The sequence below is a fragment of the Salvia hispanica genome, chromosome 6 (genome assembly GCF_029641045.1).
Source record: "Salvia hispanica isolate PSC_SH4W2 chromosome 6, Shi_PSC_v1, whole genome shotgun sequence".
Classification (NCBI taxonomy): domain Eukaryota; kingdom Viridiplantae; phylum Streptophyta; class Magnoliopsida; order Lamiales; family Lamiaceae; genus Salvia; species Salvia hispanica.
The window spans coordinates 21,491,504-21,507,360 of NC_142697.1; the positions used below are offsets into that span (position 1 = coordinate 21,491,504).

The following is a 15,857-nucleotide window of genomic DNA, read 5'->3' on the forward strand; positions in this document are numbered from 1 at the left end:
CCCTCTACGTGTTGGACAAAAATTACACTTAATTAGAATAATATTTTACGAGTTTTATCACTCTCAAATTTTTAATTTATTAAGTTCTTTTATTTGACTTATCAAATACGGAGTAACTTTTTAGCATCGTTTGTGATGTTATTCACTTGATATCACGACTTATCAACAGTTTTCTACATACCCGTCGTCATTCATCCATAATTGCAAGAACTCCATTGCATGCCAAATCGATCCATCATCAAACATCAAATCAAGAATGAAGATTATATCACACAAACTTCAATTTCTAAACAAATGCTAAAAGTAGTCCATTAATTGGGTTCACCATGTAATCTCTTCCCGATTTTTTCATTCACTCGCTGCCTCATGAATTATGGTTCTCTCGCTGCCTCCTCATTTCCCTCTTCTCTCGCCACCTCTTCACCTTAATTGTATAACTAATGAATTGATAGTATTTTCAACATATATAGACATAGACAATCTACCATGAACGATTGTTTGTGATAATCCAAAATCACTTCCTATATTAGATTACTATAACACTGAATAGATCACACAGTGAGAAAAATATTTCTTGCTTGACTAAACCAAGTATGAGGTATCAGAGATTATTTATTTCTTAATCTATACAAATAACATTGAACATATGATTTTTGTCAATGGACATACACTACTTTGCTTTGTCAATATGTAGTTTTTCGTAACCCAAAACTAGGCTATTTTAGGTCACGGTGATTGACATATAAGAAATGCTAGTATTGTTGCTTTATACAATTGTGTCCCAGCTTTGCCCAAATTGACATTGTACCTTGGAGATGTTATTATCAATTTTATGTTGCTCAGAAACATAGTCAGTTGATTATATGCACGAGTAATTCAAATATCAATCATATACTGATTCTGATAGTTAAATATCATCCAAAAGTTTTTTTATTGCATGCTTAATTTTTAAAACAGTTAATTATGGGAAATTTTGGTCCAAAGTCCAAAGTCATGTTTTTGGGTGAATTTCCCTCGAGAGATAACGATCATATATTCCGTAGAAGGTAAAATAAAACTATTCACATTTAGAGAATGTGCGACTAAGATATGAATTTCAAACCTTCATCTCCAAGTTAAATATAAAAAAATATCTCATTTCAATAAAAACGCTTAATTATTTATAAATTTTGGAATAATACAATTGTTAATTTCCTGTTTCTTTTTTTTCAATTTATGTTAGATGAACACATACACAAATTAGTTTGTTTTGGAAAACAAGTCAAAATTAATCCTTAAAACCATGAAATTGAAAGCCTCCTTTATGGATAAATACTGCATATATTTTCATATTCGAAGTTGGATAGGATTAGGGATGCAAAATATAAATTTCAATCTTAATAGTAAATATGAAAACAATTTGAACGTGGAAGAAAAGAGTGGGCTCATTTATTTAAGGTTTATAGCAGCCAGCGGGCATTCATATTGTGAGAAGGAAAGGGCTAGAAAAAAAATACTCCTATTTGATGACTAATTTATACCAGTGTTTTTTTTTTCAAATTTTAAATCTAAAATACTTCAGCCACTTTCATTTTTTATTGCAATTTTTTCGCAAAGAGTAAAATCGAGTAAAATCCTTAATTCAAGATTGAGAAGATAACAATCTCGACTCTCCAGCAAGGAAGCTGGGAACGCAATTAATCTAACACGTGACAAATTGACTTGTTTCGTTGGTGGGAAATTGGAATATGGAGTATTTCAATTATGACCTTTTCCATTTCATTTACTTATTCAATTCAATCTATCTAACCACTTGCCATATGCCCTAAACATATAACCAACTCAAATAAACCCCCACCAAATAATTCGGTTATCTAAACACGAATTTTAGATTATACTGAAGCCGAGCCTGTCCATATTCGTTAGTCATTACTATATATATTGACATTTTCAAAATGTCATCTGAATTTTTAATATTAATTAAGTTTAGGTAATTTGATGCTAATCGTAAGAGTTATATATCCGTAGTAATATTGGATGAGAGACGATGATATAATTCATTTCTATTTTGTTTTTGTACTCTTATTGTTTTAGTACTATTTTCTTCCGTCATTAAACACAATAAACAGAAATATAGATGAATGGAAGTCCTTTAATGGATAAAATAGACCCTTTAAAGGATTTGTGGCCGACACTATCATATTATCTCCCTAAAAAAACTCTAAAACGCAACATTCATTTTGATATTTGACCCTTTTGCTTTGGTTGCATCATTTTATTTTGACCCTCAACAACATTTCTTTTTATATTTTCACTACCCTAACCAAAAATAAAGAATAACATTTATATATTGGTTAGTGTCTATGGGTAGATATTATCATGTAGAAAAAAGAACAATAATATTTGTAGTGTAGTTGATCAATTGAACATTTTGAGAGGGTAAATTGAAGTTACAGCTTTGAAAAGCGAAAGAGTCTGGACCTTTACGTCTTAAGTTAGCAAATGAGGCTCACTTCATGAAGAAATAAATTGAATGGTCGGTTACTCAAAAACATACAATTACTATACAAAAGGAACATTACTTATCCTGAAGAAAAGAAAAAACGCTATAAAGGAAACATCGATCATTAATCATTATCATTTTTAAGTCTTTCTAAGAGCTAAAATAGATTATTTGGTTAAGTATCCTTTTTGCATGAGGTCCCCATTTATCTCAAAATATATGTGACATTATATGTTGTTTTCAAATTGGCGATGAGTTTCATCATAATCTAAGCCAATTCAACTATATGTTTGACTAATTGTAGGGAGACAGTGTTCGATTGGAAAAAAATCCACATGATCTAGCTTATCCAAGCTGACGTGGAGAGGAGATGAGTGACGTAACTCGCGCAATAAATAAGACTCGTTTGGTTTCAAGGACAGGATAAATCAAGATCCGTGATTGGAGATAGAAAACATGAGCCCAACTCAAGATTGTAATAAGATAACGTTTTTTTGTTATTGTTTGATTTCATAAATAGGGAGTGAAACGATACAAATATCCCTTCTTTAAAAAAGTATATATATTTTGCTGCATGAGATTAAATATGTAATAATTGATCAAGTTAATCTTAACTAATTCTACTCGAGCATGAGTGGATTAATTAGTTATTAGGTCCATGAGCACAAGCTAATTGAACAAGAACTGATCAATTACGAATAATAAACTGTAGATTGTGTTAGAGCAAATGTTTGGAGAAGAAGCTTAGATGCCATCACTATCCTAAAAAAAATCGGTGTATCAGTTTGGTGAAATCATTACAAAAAAAACAATAAAAAATACCCACACCATTTGTGAATGCCTCAATTTTCTATGCCCAAAATATTGCAGGAATTGTGAGGCCATTGAGAATGCATGGTTTATTTCTCAAAAAAGAAACTGCTATTATTCGTTGTTTCTTCTAGGTTTGCTGGAAGGAATATTAGCACTAATGTCATGTCAACGGTAGGGAGGGGATGAAGTGTAACTGTAACATAACATAGCTATGCAGAGAAGTCAAACAAAACCTTGTTCTCTGCAGTTAAATTTTTTGTCAGTGCAACTATGGCAATACACACATTATTCGATAACAAGATGATAACTGAACTTTGAGTTAAAACATCATCAACATTATGTAGTTCAAAGTCATTCATCCACAAAAAACCAAAAAACACAGATACACCTGGTAATCTACTTGATCTTCTTCTTTGGCCTCAACTGCAGAAAACAAATAACCATTAGACAAACTTAAGAATGTCTGCCTGGTGCCTGAAGCAATACATGTTTGAGGCCTCATACCTGGTTGCTGTGTCCACACTTCTTCTTCCTGCAGTTGACGGCACGAGGGTGCAAGCGGGCATAACATCTGCAGGTCAAGTGTAAAAGATCATGATCTAAACAACAAACATCAAATTCTAAGTAGAAAGTTCAAAAGTATGAATATGTTAGCATTTGAAATATTTAACAGTGGTAAATTTGTATCCTGGCATCAAACACTTATTAGAAGTTGTTATAGAGAGCTTATAAAACCAAGCATGTTTCTTCACCAAGCACTGTTGCTACTAAGTTAAAGTCCATATCAGCTTACAACCTTATAGAGACTATACACAATTCAAGAAAACCCTCAGCATACAAGTAATCCCTACATCTCAAAACTTACTTGCGGCATGTCATCTTGTCCTGGTTATAGCCATAAGAGATGGCTCGATAATTCCACCCCTAAGCCTCAGAACCAAATGCAGGGTTGATTCTGCAATACACATCCAATAACAAATAAATTATTCACTGAACACCAATCAAATGCTAGCTTTTTGCTTCATCTTTAGGTCTATAAAATGAGTTTGACTCATGTTTGCCAGGTTAAGAAATTAGGTCAAATTATAATCATTTAGTAAACCCATAGACAAGCAGGAATAAAACTGAACAAGTGGAAAATAAAAACCTTTCTGAATGTTATAATCAGCGAGTGTTCGCCCATCTTCAAGCTGCTTCCCATCCGGAGGAATTCCTGCACCAATTAAATACTAACAAATATAAATGATGGTTCAGCATAAAATTGATTAGATTACAATAAGTGAGAAAGGGGGGAAAGAGTTTGCAAAAACACTAGCCTTCCTTGTCTTGAATCTTGGCCTTCACATTGTCGATAGTATTCAACCTCGAGCGTTATGGTTTTGCCGGTCAAGGTTTTCACCAAGATTTGCATTTTGGCTCGTCTCTAGCTTCGCCTCGCGCAACGCCGTTATTTATACGTGGAGGGGAAAATGCAATTAGGGCTTACCATTGCCGAACCAACAAGCCCTATTAACGCCGTAGCCCGTATTCCAAATTGTAATTGTAGCTCAAATTCATGATTTTTTTGTAAATTTCTAGTATATAGTTCATAAAAATCATTAACTTTAATATAAGTACGTTTAGGCTAACGTATTTTAATTTCCACATCATATATAATTTACCAAAATAAAAATCAATAGAAAATAGTTGAAATTAAAGTATTTTTCAAAGTTATGAAATTTACTCGTATTTGACCAGACTTTATCGTTTTTCAAAACTGAAATTTACTGAGCACAAAACATTTCCACAACCGTGTTCCGCAAAGAACACAAAACAACAAAGCCTACAACATAGAGCAGGCAAACTAGATAATCTAGTCGAGAGTCCAGTAACAACATGTTTACGAGCCTAGAAGGGAGACGATCAATAAGGAAAATAACTAACAGTAACAATGTACTACGTAAATTCTAGGCTCTCATTTCTCTTTGGTGTAGAGTCGGACAGCAAATGCCAATCCCAATATCAGGAGAGGCACAAGAAACTGCAAGATCTTAATCACAAACTCTGGAGTCTTGTCTGGATTGTATGATGGTTGTTGTGGAGCAACGTAGCTTCGTTTTAGGGGCACTGTTGCCATATCTATCTCCCCAATGTAGTACTTATCCATCATCTCCCGAGCAGAATCGCTGTGCCCAACATCTTCAAAGTCATTGGTTGCATCTTTTCCTGTAGAGATTAAAGACCAACAATTTCACATGCCACTCTTGATTTAGTCTTTGTTTGCAGTTTTACATAATCATCTTCATCAAAGAAAAATAGCATTGATCATAGTTAAGTTACCAGTGGCTGATAGCAGAACCTCATCACCTCCAGGATGATCTTCCATGAAAGGGGTAACATCATAAACCTGCAAACATTATAAACTATCAATGTAGTATCTCGTTTGAATGAAACTTCTATGTAGACTTAACGTCAAACCCAAACAAGTGTCCACAAATACAGCCATAATATTCATGATGCGGCGCGGTACCAACAAATTCCACTCCAGGCTTCATCTCCAATAATTTGCACCAAAATATTGCTTATAGTATAAAATTTTAGTAAGATACTTAAAATTAAACGACCACCATGATTTCAACTTTCTACTCCAAGGGACACGCTCCCCATATTCCTAGATTCATAGTGATCATTTGAGACAGTTCAAACTGATGGTTAAAGCTCCTAAAATAACCAGAGCATAAGTGGCCCTTCTAGTCTCGTTATAGCCCCAGACCCAGAAGTGTTGGCAACAGAATCAACCTGTTGACCTAGGGACAGCTATGGCACCAAAACCAGCGCACAACCATCTTTACTAAGCATCATCCCCAAGTTATTATTTATTAATCATGTTTACAAATGATTTATAATTAATAATTCATTGCAATTATAATCTTTTAATACATTCTTTAAATATTTCTAATTATTGAGAAAATTATCACATAAATAGTCTTTTCATGGTGTACATCAAGCATTTCATAAATAGTGTAAATAAAACAGTACAGATTATTAATCAAGAGTAAATGATACTCACTGAAGATGAATCATAGTAGTATGGAGTGAGTGCAGATTATTGGAACTCAGAATGGCATCGGCCATCAGTATTAGAATTCACCTCAAATATCCACTTCAAACTAACTCATAAGAGAAGAGAACTTTTAACAAGTCCAAGCAATATGTAGAACGATGCAGGGGTACCTACTAGTTAAGAATCAGAACTAACCTAAGGATGAGTATACCAGTGCTATATAATTGCCCTCATCATTGATGTGTAATCTAGCAACTCTAGTTCAAAATAGGCCAGGAAGTAACAGCTGAAACAGTTCTAAGCTAAGCTAGAAAGTGAGTTAAAAGGAACTCGAAACTATACATGTACAACAAGTGCTCGATAAATTAACTAAAATTTGCAGTAGAACACAGTCACTGTGTGTTCGTATCCAACTCTACACACAGGTCCAACTAAATTGACTCCAGCGTCACAATGAAATACAGATTGAATCTAGCACATCAAAATTCTCATAATCGAGTTCTCTTCAATACAAACACAGATTCAACTGAAAAAGGGGATGATCTTACCTTGCCGCTGATAATCAGCCAACAGTCCTTAGTCTTATTATGCTTGGCGACCTCCTCAAATATGTGAGATTTCGGATCTGACGCCATCGTTGATTGTTCCTCAATCCTCACCGCTACTAAACACACAGAAAATAGTTTAGAAATCGGAACTATAAGAGAAAAGATAGCCTGATTGACAACTAAAGAGGAAGGAGGAATCAAGAGAAATTAATTCAATCAGAAAGCTTACCAGAGAATCGGAATCTGATCAATTTCAACAGTCGTCGCCGGGTTTCACAGTGAGAAAGTAGTAAGTTGCTCAAATCGACGTCATATATATTACTACTCCGGGTTGCCGGCTTGGGTTTTGTGTAAAGACTATTTGCTTCTTTTTTTTCTTTTTAGAAAAGTAAATTTATGTTCTTTAAAGTCAAACCACATTTTCTTAGAACTTACCTAGTAGTACTAGATTAGAACTCAATTTTTGTCATTTCCTAACAAAATACTCCCAAATTCATTTATACTTCAAAAGAGAAAAAATTAGGTAAAGTATCATACAAAAAAAATATTAAGAGAGTTTCCTTCCGCCACAAAAATTTTAATATTTAATGGAAAATGGGCCCATAGTATTGAGCAATTAAATATTGGATTTATTATATGAAGTGCGAATAAGGTTTAGAATGCATATAATCAAAATGGAAGTATTATACTTAATCCGGTCGAGCAGGATTAGTCGGATTCCGCCAAAAAGACGGGTTCGGTACACCTGTGGTTAAAAAAAAAAATGAAAGTATTATAATTTATAATCTTAGCAAACGAACCCAGATGCAACAATGTCATATTTTTCGTGAATGAAAAATGTATTACTGTGTGTTAAATTGAGTTGAGAGTACTGATTTTTATAAACACCGTTTTTGACTTGGAATGATACTTTTGCGTTTTGTGTGTTGATAATTTTGATATTTTGTCACGTCGTGATTCCTTTTGTGTTTTGATATTTTTTCAATTCAAAAGCAGAGTAAATGGTATAGTAGTAAATAAACACCGTTTTTGACTTGGAACATAGAATAGCCATTGCCCATTAGGCATTACCCACGGTCCCACCCTCGCGCACCGGAAATTAGACCAATTTTCGTTTATGCCAGATTCTAATATGTAAAAGTATTCTGCATTTCTAAATAGGCTGCTAATTCTTAATATGGCAAATGTCATTAATACCTCATTTAATCTTTTTCATTAGTTAACCAAGTTTCGTCGCAATGATGATTAAAACGAAAAGTATTTGCGCCGCCATTTGCGTCGCAATCGTTGTTGGGTGGAGACACACACCACATCGTGCGCCGCCATTTTGACCCCGAAAATAAGTCATGCATCTATTAGCATTTAGCAGTCATATATGAATTGGATATTTACTACTATTTGATTATTCAACATTATTATAACTAATTATTAATTTATTTGACATTCAATTCGTAGCTATACTTTGTAGATTTAAGTTTTTTTAGCCTTTGGACAAGGCTTTTTCAAAACATATCCATGTCTCCAATTTTTACCGTAATCTAACATACTGTTTTGGTCCGAAGTGGAAGTATTAGTTTGAATCATATTGTATTATTGTATATATTTAATTCATGTAGCTTCTTAAAAAATACAGCAGTTAATTTTTAAGCTCGCAGGCTATGAATCTACTTATGATTTAATCATAGCCTTGGTTCAGAATGGGCGTAAAATGTAGTGGGTTAACTGACTTGGGCCGGCCCAAATAACTTAAGCCTGGTTCGTATAGAATAATCCAACCCAATCAAGAGATTAGGAGGATTACTACGTTTGATATGATTTTCTTCGTTTTCTTACTTTGTTGCTGCTGATTTTTTTTGCTCGGGCGCTACTATTTTATGGTATTTTGGCGACTTTATCAATGCATTGCCTATCAATTTCAGAATTTCTGTATAATTGTATTTGTTGATATCAGATTGGATCTTGTCCATTGCCTATCAATTTGAGAAATTGTATACGCATGTTGAATTGTAAATTATTTTCTGTAAACTATTATTCAACACTCGTATCCATTGTATTCGATCGATCATTGATAACACCATATTGAGCAGCTGTTCAATTATATTTGTTCACCGCTTTTCTGTATTTAGGGGATCTCTGCATTTCTTAAATAATGCAGTGACCTAGAAATTTGACGATTAGTTTCTTTGATCGATTCTAGTTCGAGATGAATTGTGATACTGTAACGTATAGTTGTATAGTTGCTAGGGAGATGAATCCCATTGATGAATGAAACGCTTCGATTCTATCTATGAACCAAAAGGAGGGCATTTTATTTTTATGAGAATCAAAATTATTAATGCATTCACCTTTATCTTGTTGATGGAACTACCATTATATGCAGATTGTGGTCCAAGGTTGGACAAGTCACTGCATCCTTGTAAAGCAGTATGCTTTGCTTTATTCTTTGCACCTTGAGGCATAACGTGAAAGATCGATTGCTTGTTGATAATCTCATCTCGCAACCACTTACCATGGTGCTAATGCAGAACCTCTCTAGTGGATTCTTGGGTCCTATCTATGGCCTTGAACTAAATCAACGTGCACTACACTGTTGCTTTTTCGCCGTATATTCCTATGTGAGGTTAACATGTAGTTCGACTACTAGAGATGATAATTTGGAATATATTCCTACATGACAATATTAGGTTGTGTGTGTTGTGACTTTGTTGCTCCATTGTATGTAGCCATTTCTTGCATAGTTTGGTATTCAAAAATAGCACACTTTACCTTAGATGGTAAGCATATCGGGTGCCATTCATAAATTTGCTGGTGTATAATTGTGTTGGGTCCAGAAGTGGGTATCATTCATATGCCAAGACTCTGTCATGAGATCATTTTATCATTTTCGTTGTAAATTTCTCAAAAGCTTCTTTTCTCTAATGAGAGTATTACTCCAGCTAGTTGAACATTGCTTGTCTGCAAATGCTGTCATTTTTTTTTCTTTATTTGCTAGTTTCCACACACGTTCTTTTTATGCGATGTTTTGTACTCTTTTTAGGCTATATTTTCTACTATTATTGAGTTCTCATTACATCACTAGAGCATATTTGCTTAGTTTCCGTGTGGAATCATCAATCATGGTTTACATCCATGTCGAGAGAGTTATTATTGCTGAAAATGAAATATATAAAGTGATGTAGATGAATCTGCTAGTGGGAACATGGCACTTTAGTATTTTATCCCCATCATTTTCAGAATAATCTTTGTGCATCTTGCTTTTGCTCTTGTTACTACATCAGATAAGGCCAAGCGAAAATCTGTGAGATGTGGCGATGGCCTACGCACTGCAAAGTTCTATTCTGCTCCTCTTCCTTTGCCCGTGGCCGTGTCTTTCCTCCAATTTTCTTTACGTGCTAATTTGTTGCAAAGTTTAGTACAGTATCATGTGTAAAGCATATCACATACACATACACATACACATACACATACACATCAAGTCAGGCTTCTTTACATTAACTGCGAGTTTATTTCAGTGATTTGATGGTAATTTATATATCTGACAAAAATGATTGTAAGGGTTATTATACATCTTGCTACTAGGACTAATGCTAACATTGGTTTGTCAGGAGGTCTTTGTGGCAAAGAAGCTCATGCAGATTGGAGGATTGACCTTGGCTAGGGCAAGAATGGAGGAAGGGAGAATCCACAATCCATCCCCACAAATTAGACCCGATGCGACGGCCGGGATCATGAGGCTGGCCTTTGTGCTATCAAATCTATGCCAAAGATACACGATCAAGCTCCCAACACACATATCAATCGCAAAGTAAGCTCCCACAAGGAAAGGTACCGCCATCGCCATAGGGAGAGGAACCCATTTCCCCAACTTCTCCGGCATGGTGTCTCTCAGCAAGTTGGCCGCCACAGCAAAGGCGAAGAATCCATAACAGAGCTGCAAGCAGTGGTGAGGCAGGGCGGAGAAACCCTCAACTCCGAGAATGGCCATGTTTCTATATATGAGTGCATAAGGGGCTTTGTATTCCCCATCTGGATTCCCCACATCAAAGGCTTTGTAAAAGAGGAAGAATGAGAGAGGCGCCACTATGCAGCCAATGGCAGTCCCGATTCCCTGGCTGATTAGCATTGATCTAGGCGATGTTAGGGTGAGGTGGCCCGTCTTAAGATCATGCATCAAGTCAGAGGATATGGAGACGATGGACTTTATCAGACCGCACCCAATTAGTCCAGCAACAACCCCGTTCTCCTTCCCTGACATTGCAGCAAGCACGAAGAGAGCCACTTTGCCATAGTTATATGCCATGTTCATGTCAGTCAGACCAGCTCCATAAGCGTTACAGAAGCTTAAAGATGGGGCGAGAATGTAGGCCACCACCACATAGTACCACTTGAGCTGAGGAAACATGATTGGGATCACAATTATGGAAATCACAGAGAAAATCGTGTACCCCAAACATGCCACCCAAATGGGAATGCTGTCTCGTATGAATACTTCGTTCCGACGAAGATCATCTAAGCTTTGATTCTTGTCTTCTGAAAAAAAGAAAGATTTCTCTTGTCAGCAAAAGATACCGAGAGATTCGAAGAATCACAAAAAGTTGTCTCTCCACCTGTTTTGATATTCTTGTTGTTGAATGCAGAATGCATGCTTCTGACTGTGAAAAATAGGGTCTTGAGAAAATTGTAAAGACCATCACCAAGAATGAGGGCAATCGATATGAACACCTGTGGATCCAAATGAACAAATCTTATGATTTGTTTTGTTCAAATAAAATGATAACATAGTATGAAGAAGAAAAGTTTGAAACCCGATGAAACAGACCTTGTAACCGTTTAGACTCTTCATACTACTCTCCTTGATGTTGTCGGGAAACCAGTCCCCTTTCTTGTTACTTATCAGCGGCCACATAACGCCCCAAGAAAGCACAGCCCCGACGAGCAAGGACAAGTTCACCAGGTGGGAGCAGATCATTCCTGCTCCTACATAGGTCATGCTGAAATCAAACATAAATCTGCAGGATTCAATACATGGCGTCAGTTCAGCTGCAAACTTGTCAACATCAAGAAAGAAAAAGGAAGGTGCTTGGATGGAACCCGACGTTTGTTTCCACGCTTTCAACCCTAACGTCGGGAAGTTGATGAATCCACAACTCTCCCCGCCCGAATAGAACCACTGGAAGAAACTCCACGCGAAACTCAGCGTGAAGAACTTGGTGAAACCTTGAACCTGTTTCCTGAAATATGCAAGCAAAGCTCTGTATAAGAAGCCACACAATGATCCAAACCAGGAAAGAAAAAGAAAACATACTTGGCCATCTTATCTCCTTTAGAAGTATGGAATCCATTGATAAGAACAGCGGTTGCAGTTCCGCTTGGATAAGGTAATTTGTAATCTATAACCATAATCTGCACAAAATGAAGATGCATCAGAAGCGATCAAAACAGAGTTACATCTCTCTCTCTCAACCAACCTTTCTGAGTGGAACCAAAGCTAACAAACCAACAAAGCTAACAACAAACAGAAATCCAATCATCCAATCAAGCCCAGGCTCTTTGGAACTCCCAGTTGGATTCCCCTCCGTGTCTCCTCCTCCGGCTAGCTCGTACGTCCTCTTATTCAATCCCAGAAGATAAGACCCAAATCCACCTATCACAATTCACCACACCACATCCAATCATTAAAACAAAAGAAAAAAGAAAAAGAAAATAAAACTAAATATTGAGTACCTCCCACAGCTATGCTGTAGCAAGCAACAGCGCAGGTCTGGATAATGGTGTTCTCTTGTCTGGTGAAAGGAGCCGCAACGTAACCGGCCTTGTGGAGAAGCTTAGTCCAAGTGGAGATGAAGACGAATGCGAGAAGCGCGGCTGAGACATTGAGGTTGGGAACGAGGCCTGTGGTGAGGTTGAGCTTCATCACGATGATGCTGTAGATGCTTCCGATCAATAAACTCGCTGCGATTCCGCGAACTGTGATCTGATCTCTCCATGGAGGAATCCTCTTCGCATCCTCCGCTACTTCTCTCGTCTCCTCCAAATCCGCTCTCTCGATTTCCATCTCACTGCTCCCCATTTCTGCTGCACAACACACACAAAAAAAAGGGGAAAAGTTATCCACCTTTTTTCTGCAATCATGAGATTGAATACACTTTTTCTACTAGTATATAGTAATTATATGAACTCGTCATCTTATTTCCTATTTCATCAAATAATAATATCCTCTTTACCTGATGAGAGTATGCGCAGCAGCTATGAGAAACGAAACTCGAAATTTAAAGCAGCAGAGGTTGACGGTTGAAATAAAAAATGGAGAAACGATGCAGTACACTAGTGAGTGGTGAGTAGTACAAAAATGAAAACAGTATTTTTATATTCTAGTACGAAAAAAGAGATCAATCCTAATCCCATATTCACTTTGGTGATTCTTCAAACAGATGGTGGATAGAAAATGATGCGTCTTCTTTCTTCTAGTTGACCTACTTTTAGCTTTCCACTCTCAATTATTCGCTCCAAAAATATAATTACTCACTTTTTTTCATCTCAGCTTAACTTTGCCGCTCTAGTAGATGAAAACTGAATATCATGGCGTGTGGTTGGAACATGGATATTAATTCTGAGATTGGAATTGATTTGGAAATGAGTTGACAAAAGCAAAGATAGTTTTTCTTCTTTAATGGCGTGTGGTTGCTTTCATGTCTGTTCTCGGCCTCTTCTTTGTCTTTATGTTTCATCAATGCAATCGCTTCTTTCATTCGGTTCAATCCTACATAATGCTTTTCTAGTTATTTTTAGATGTTTGTTATTAGTCACTTTTTTGGACAAGGAGGTAGTATTTGTTCAAAGTATAATGGTTTTTGATTTAGAAAGAACTTAGTGGGGTAGTTCATAATTTGCTAATACGCTTGAACTTTCTAAATTCTTGTGTCAAAATAGAAATGCTTTATTTAAACTGGGACGGAAAGAGTATCTTTTAATTTCACAATATAATTTTAGATGGATAATTATATAATAATAAATCATAACAATCGATCGATATCTTTCATGTCTTCTAGTATATCCTAAAATTAGTCATACATTACATTTCTACTTTCACTCTAGTATATCCTAAAATTAGTCATACATTACATGTCTACTTTCACTCTATAATCTATTTGTCTTCTATAACCTAAAACTAGTCATAAATTACATGTCGACTTTCACTCTATTTCTTTGTCTAAAGTCACCAAACCACATTCTCAGCCACAAGATACATATAATGCCATCTTATCAGTATTCTTACCACTATCCTTGATTAAAACTTGTATTTTTGGGCTTGCCCGATATGGGATTTGTTAATAGACTAAAAATAAAATAAGAGATGAAATTGCTCCTATACGCTGGAGGATATTTTAGTCTATTTTTTTTTTAAAATTGTATTCCCTCCGTTTCCTCGTTGTTGAGCCGGAAATTTTTTACACGGAGTTTAAGAAATGAATGTTTATTATGTTAAGTAGATAGATAAAAAAGTAAGAAAGAAAAAAATAAAGAGAATAGTGTCAAAAGTGAATAAAGTAAAGAAAATAAAGTAAGAGAGAGTAAATTAAAAGGAAAAAAACGTGTTAATTATATATGGAAGTGATTCAACAATAAGGAAACTTCCCAAAATATAAAAATGACCAAACTATGAGGGAATGTAGGGAGTAAAAGTTTTCCAGTGATATTAAATTAAAGTTTAGAGATGTGTGATGATATTTTTAAAAATTAGAGGATGCAATAAACTCTCTGCATCCCCTAAAACATAAATTCTTTCCTTTTTGGTCCATCTCCGAAAATAAAAACTTTCTTATTTACAAACTTTCTATATTAGGAAATTTCTTTCTCTCTAAGAGCATCTCCAACACCGGACGTCCCGGCGGGCGTCGGACTGGCGTGCTGGACGTCCGTCAGGGACGTCCGCCATTAGGCGCGAAGGAGACGGACGCGGACGTCCCTTGCGGACACCGCAGATCCGCGGCATTCCCGGGACGTCCGTCGCGACGGCGGGCGGACATCCGCCATTGTGGCAGACCGACGGACGTCCCGATGCGAATTTTTGATTTTTTTAAAAAACTCTATATATACGGCTCGTTGCAAACTCTAAATATACGCTTGTTGCAAACTCTACGATTTTTTTAAAAACTCTAACGCATGTATTATCGTTGAAAATGAAGGCCTAAAACAAAAAACATATCATACCGAGACCCCTGTTCGGCTAGCGACAAACTATATAGATTCAACGCTTATGTATGCTTTTTTTAAAAAAAATAAAATCGTTGCATTTTCCCCGTATTCATGTCTAAATTTTAATTCCGTAAATTGTTTAATTCCGTAAATTGTTTAATTTGGTGAATTTGTGATTGTGGAAGTCCGTCGGAATGTCCTTGGAGATGTCTGTCACTGTGCAGTGGGATGTTCTTATGACGTGGCAGTGTTGTGGGAGGTCCTTATGACGTGGCATGAGATGTTTTTGGGAAGTCCATCGGGAAGGGCGACGGGACATCCTGCGGATGCTCTAATGAGTTGAGACTCGTTTTCTACTAACACATTTTTCTTTCTATTTCTCTTAATTTAGTATATTTGCATTAAAAATCGTGCAATTTCAAAAGTTATTATTTTCAGAAGACGGAAGAATTATTATAGCAAAGTAGAGATTAAAAATATAATTTTCTCTTTGGATACAAGTGTACATTCTCCATCCAATTATGTGCGAATAGTTGTTAATTTATTTATTTTTGTCATACCGTGGGGTTCTGAAATTTCTGGAGAATATGAATAAGCACAATCTGGTGTAATAATGAAAAGGGAAGTATAATCCTTTAGGACATTCTATGCTTAGTGTAATATTTTAATATGGATTATTGCTTAGGAGAGCAAGTTGTTTGATATTATAACTTATAAGCGACATGATGATACTAAATATGGAAGTTTTTGAGAGGGTAAAGGAATTTTATAAGTT

General features: G+C 35.8%; 2 protein-coding genes and 1 pseudogene across 5 annotated transcripts; all 3 read right to left on the bottom strand.

Annotated features, from left to right (window-relative positions):
- Positions 1-3,503: 3,503 nt before the first annotated feature.
- On the bottom strand, positions 3,504-4,926 carry LOC125207181 (ubiquitin-ribosomal protein eL40z fusion protein-like; annotated as a pseudogene). The gene is made up of 5 exons (XR_016132233.1): positions 4,612-4,926; positions 4,443-4,508; positions 4,161-4,250; positions 3,800-3,866; positions 3,504-3,718 (listed from the first exon to the last, which is right to left on the bottom strand). The product of XR_016132233.1 is annotated as a ubiquitin-ribosomal protein eL40z fusion protein-like (transcript).
- Positions 4,927-5,034: 108 nt separating this feature from the next.
- Positions 5,035-7,265, bottom strand: LOC125207180 (cytochrome b5-like). Of its 2 annotated transcripts, none has more exons than XM_048106417.2 (4): positions 7,116-7,265; positions 6,887-6,999; positions 5,615-5,681; positions 5,035-5,500 (listed from the first exon to the last, which is right to left on the bottom strand). In XM_048106417.2, the coding sequence occupies exons 2-4, from the start codon at positions 6,971-6,973 to the stop codon at positions 5,250-5,252; spliced, it is 405 nt and encodes a 134-aa protein (XP_047962374.1). In that variant the 5' UTR covers positions 6,974-6,999; positions 7,116-7,265; the 3' UTR covers positions 5,035-5,249. The 2 variants fall into 2 exon arrangements, with proteins under 2 accessions (XP_047962374.1, XP_047962373.1); XM_048106416.2 differs by having other exon boundaries at positions 6,887-7,002; positions 7,116-7,262.
- A 3,086-nt stretch (positions 7,266-10,351) lies between these two features.
- On the bottom strand, positions 10,352-13,368 carry LOC125207179 (metal-nicotianamine transporter YSL3-like). 2 transcript variants are annotated; one of them, XM_048106414.2, is made up of 8 exons: positions 13,111-13,368; positions 12,611-12,958; positions 12,355-12,530; positions 12,192-12,289; positions 11,983-12,117; positions 11,706-11,895; positions 11,494-11,608; positions 10,352-11,416 (listed from the first exon to the last, which is right to left on the bottom strand). In XM_048106414.2, the coding sequence occupies exons 2-8, from the start codon at positions 12,954-12,956 to the stop codon at positions 10,488-10,490; spliced, it is 1,989 nt and encodes a 662-aa protein (XP_047962371.1). In that variant the 5' UTR covers positions 12,957-12,958; positions 13,111-13,368; the 3' UTR covers positions 10,352-10,487. The 2 variants fall into 2 exon arrangements, with proteins under 2 accessions (XP_047962371.1, XP_047962370.1); XM_048106413.2 differs by having other exon boundaries at positions 12,611-12,961.
- Between the last annotated feature and the right edge of the window lie 2,489 nt (positions 13,369-15,857).

What these genes read in the sequence shown, in the direction of transcription:
- LOC125207179 (XM_048106414.2), bottom strand. Translation starts at nt 12,956, where the DNA reads ATGGGGAGCAGTGAGATGGAAATCGAGAGAGCGGATTTGGAGGAGACG. An exon ending in CTACAGCATAGCTGTGGGAG is followed by an intron (nt 12,531 to 12,610) that starts GTACTCAATATT and finishes GAATTGTGATAG; the next exon opens with GTGGATTTGGGTCTTATCTT. An exon ending in CTTTGGTTCCACTCAGAAAG is followed by an intron (nt 12,290 to 12,354) that starts GTTGGTTGAGAG and finishes CATTTTGTGCAG; the next exon opens with ATTATGGTTATAGATTACAA.
- LOC125207180 (XM_048106417.2), bottom strand. Translation starts at nt 6,973, where the DNA reads ATGGCGTCAGATCCGAAATCTCACATATTTGAGGAGGTCGCCAAGCAT. An exon ending in GGCTGATTATCAGCGGCAAG is followed by an intron (nt 5,682 to 6,886) that starts GTAAGATCATCC and finishes TAATGTTTGCAG; the next exon opens with GTTTATGATGTTACCCCTTT. An exon ending in GGTTCTGCTATCAGCCACTG is followed by an intron (nt 5,501 to 5,614) that starts GTAACTTAACTA and finishes TAATCTCTACAG; the next exon opens with GAAAAGATGCAACCAATGAC.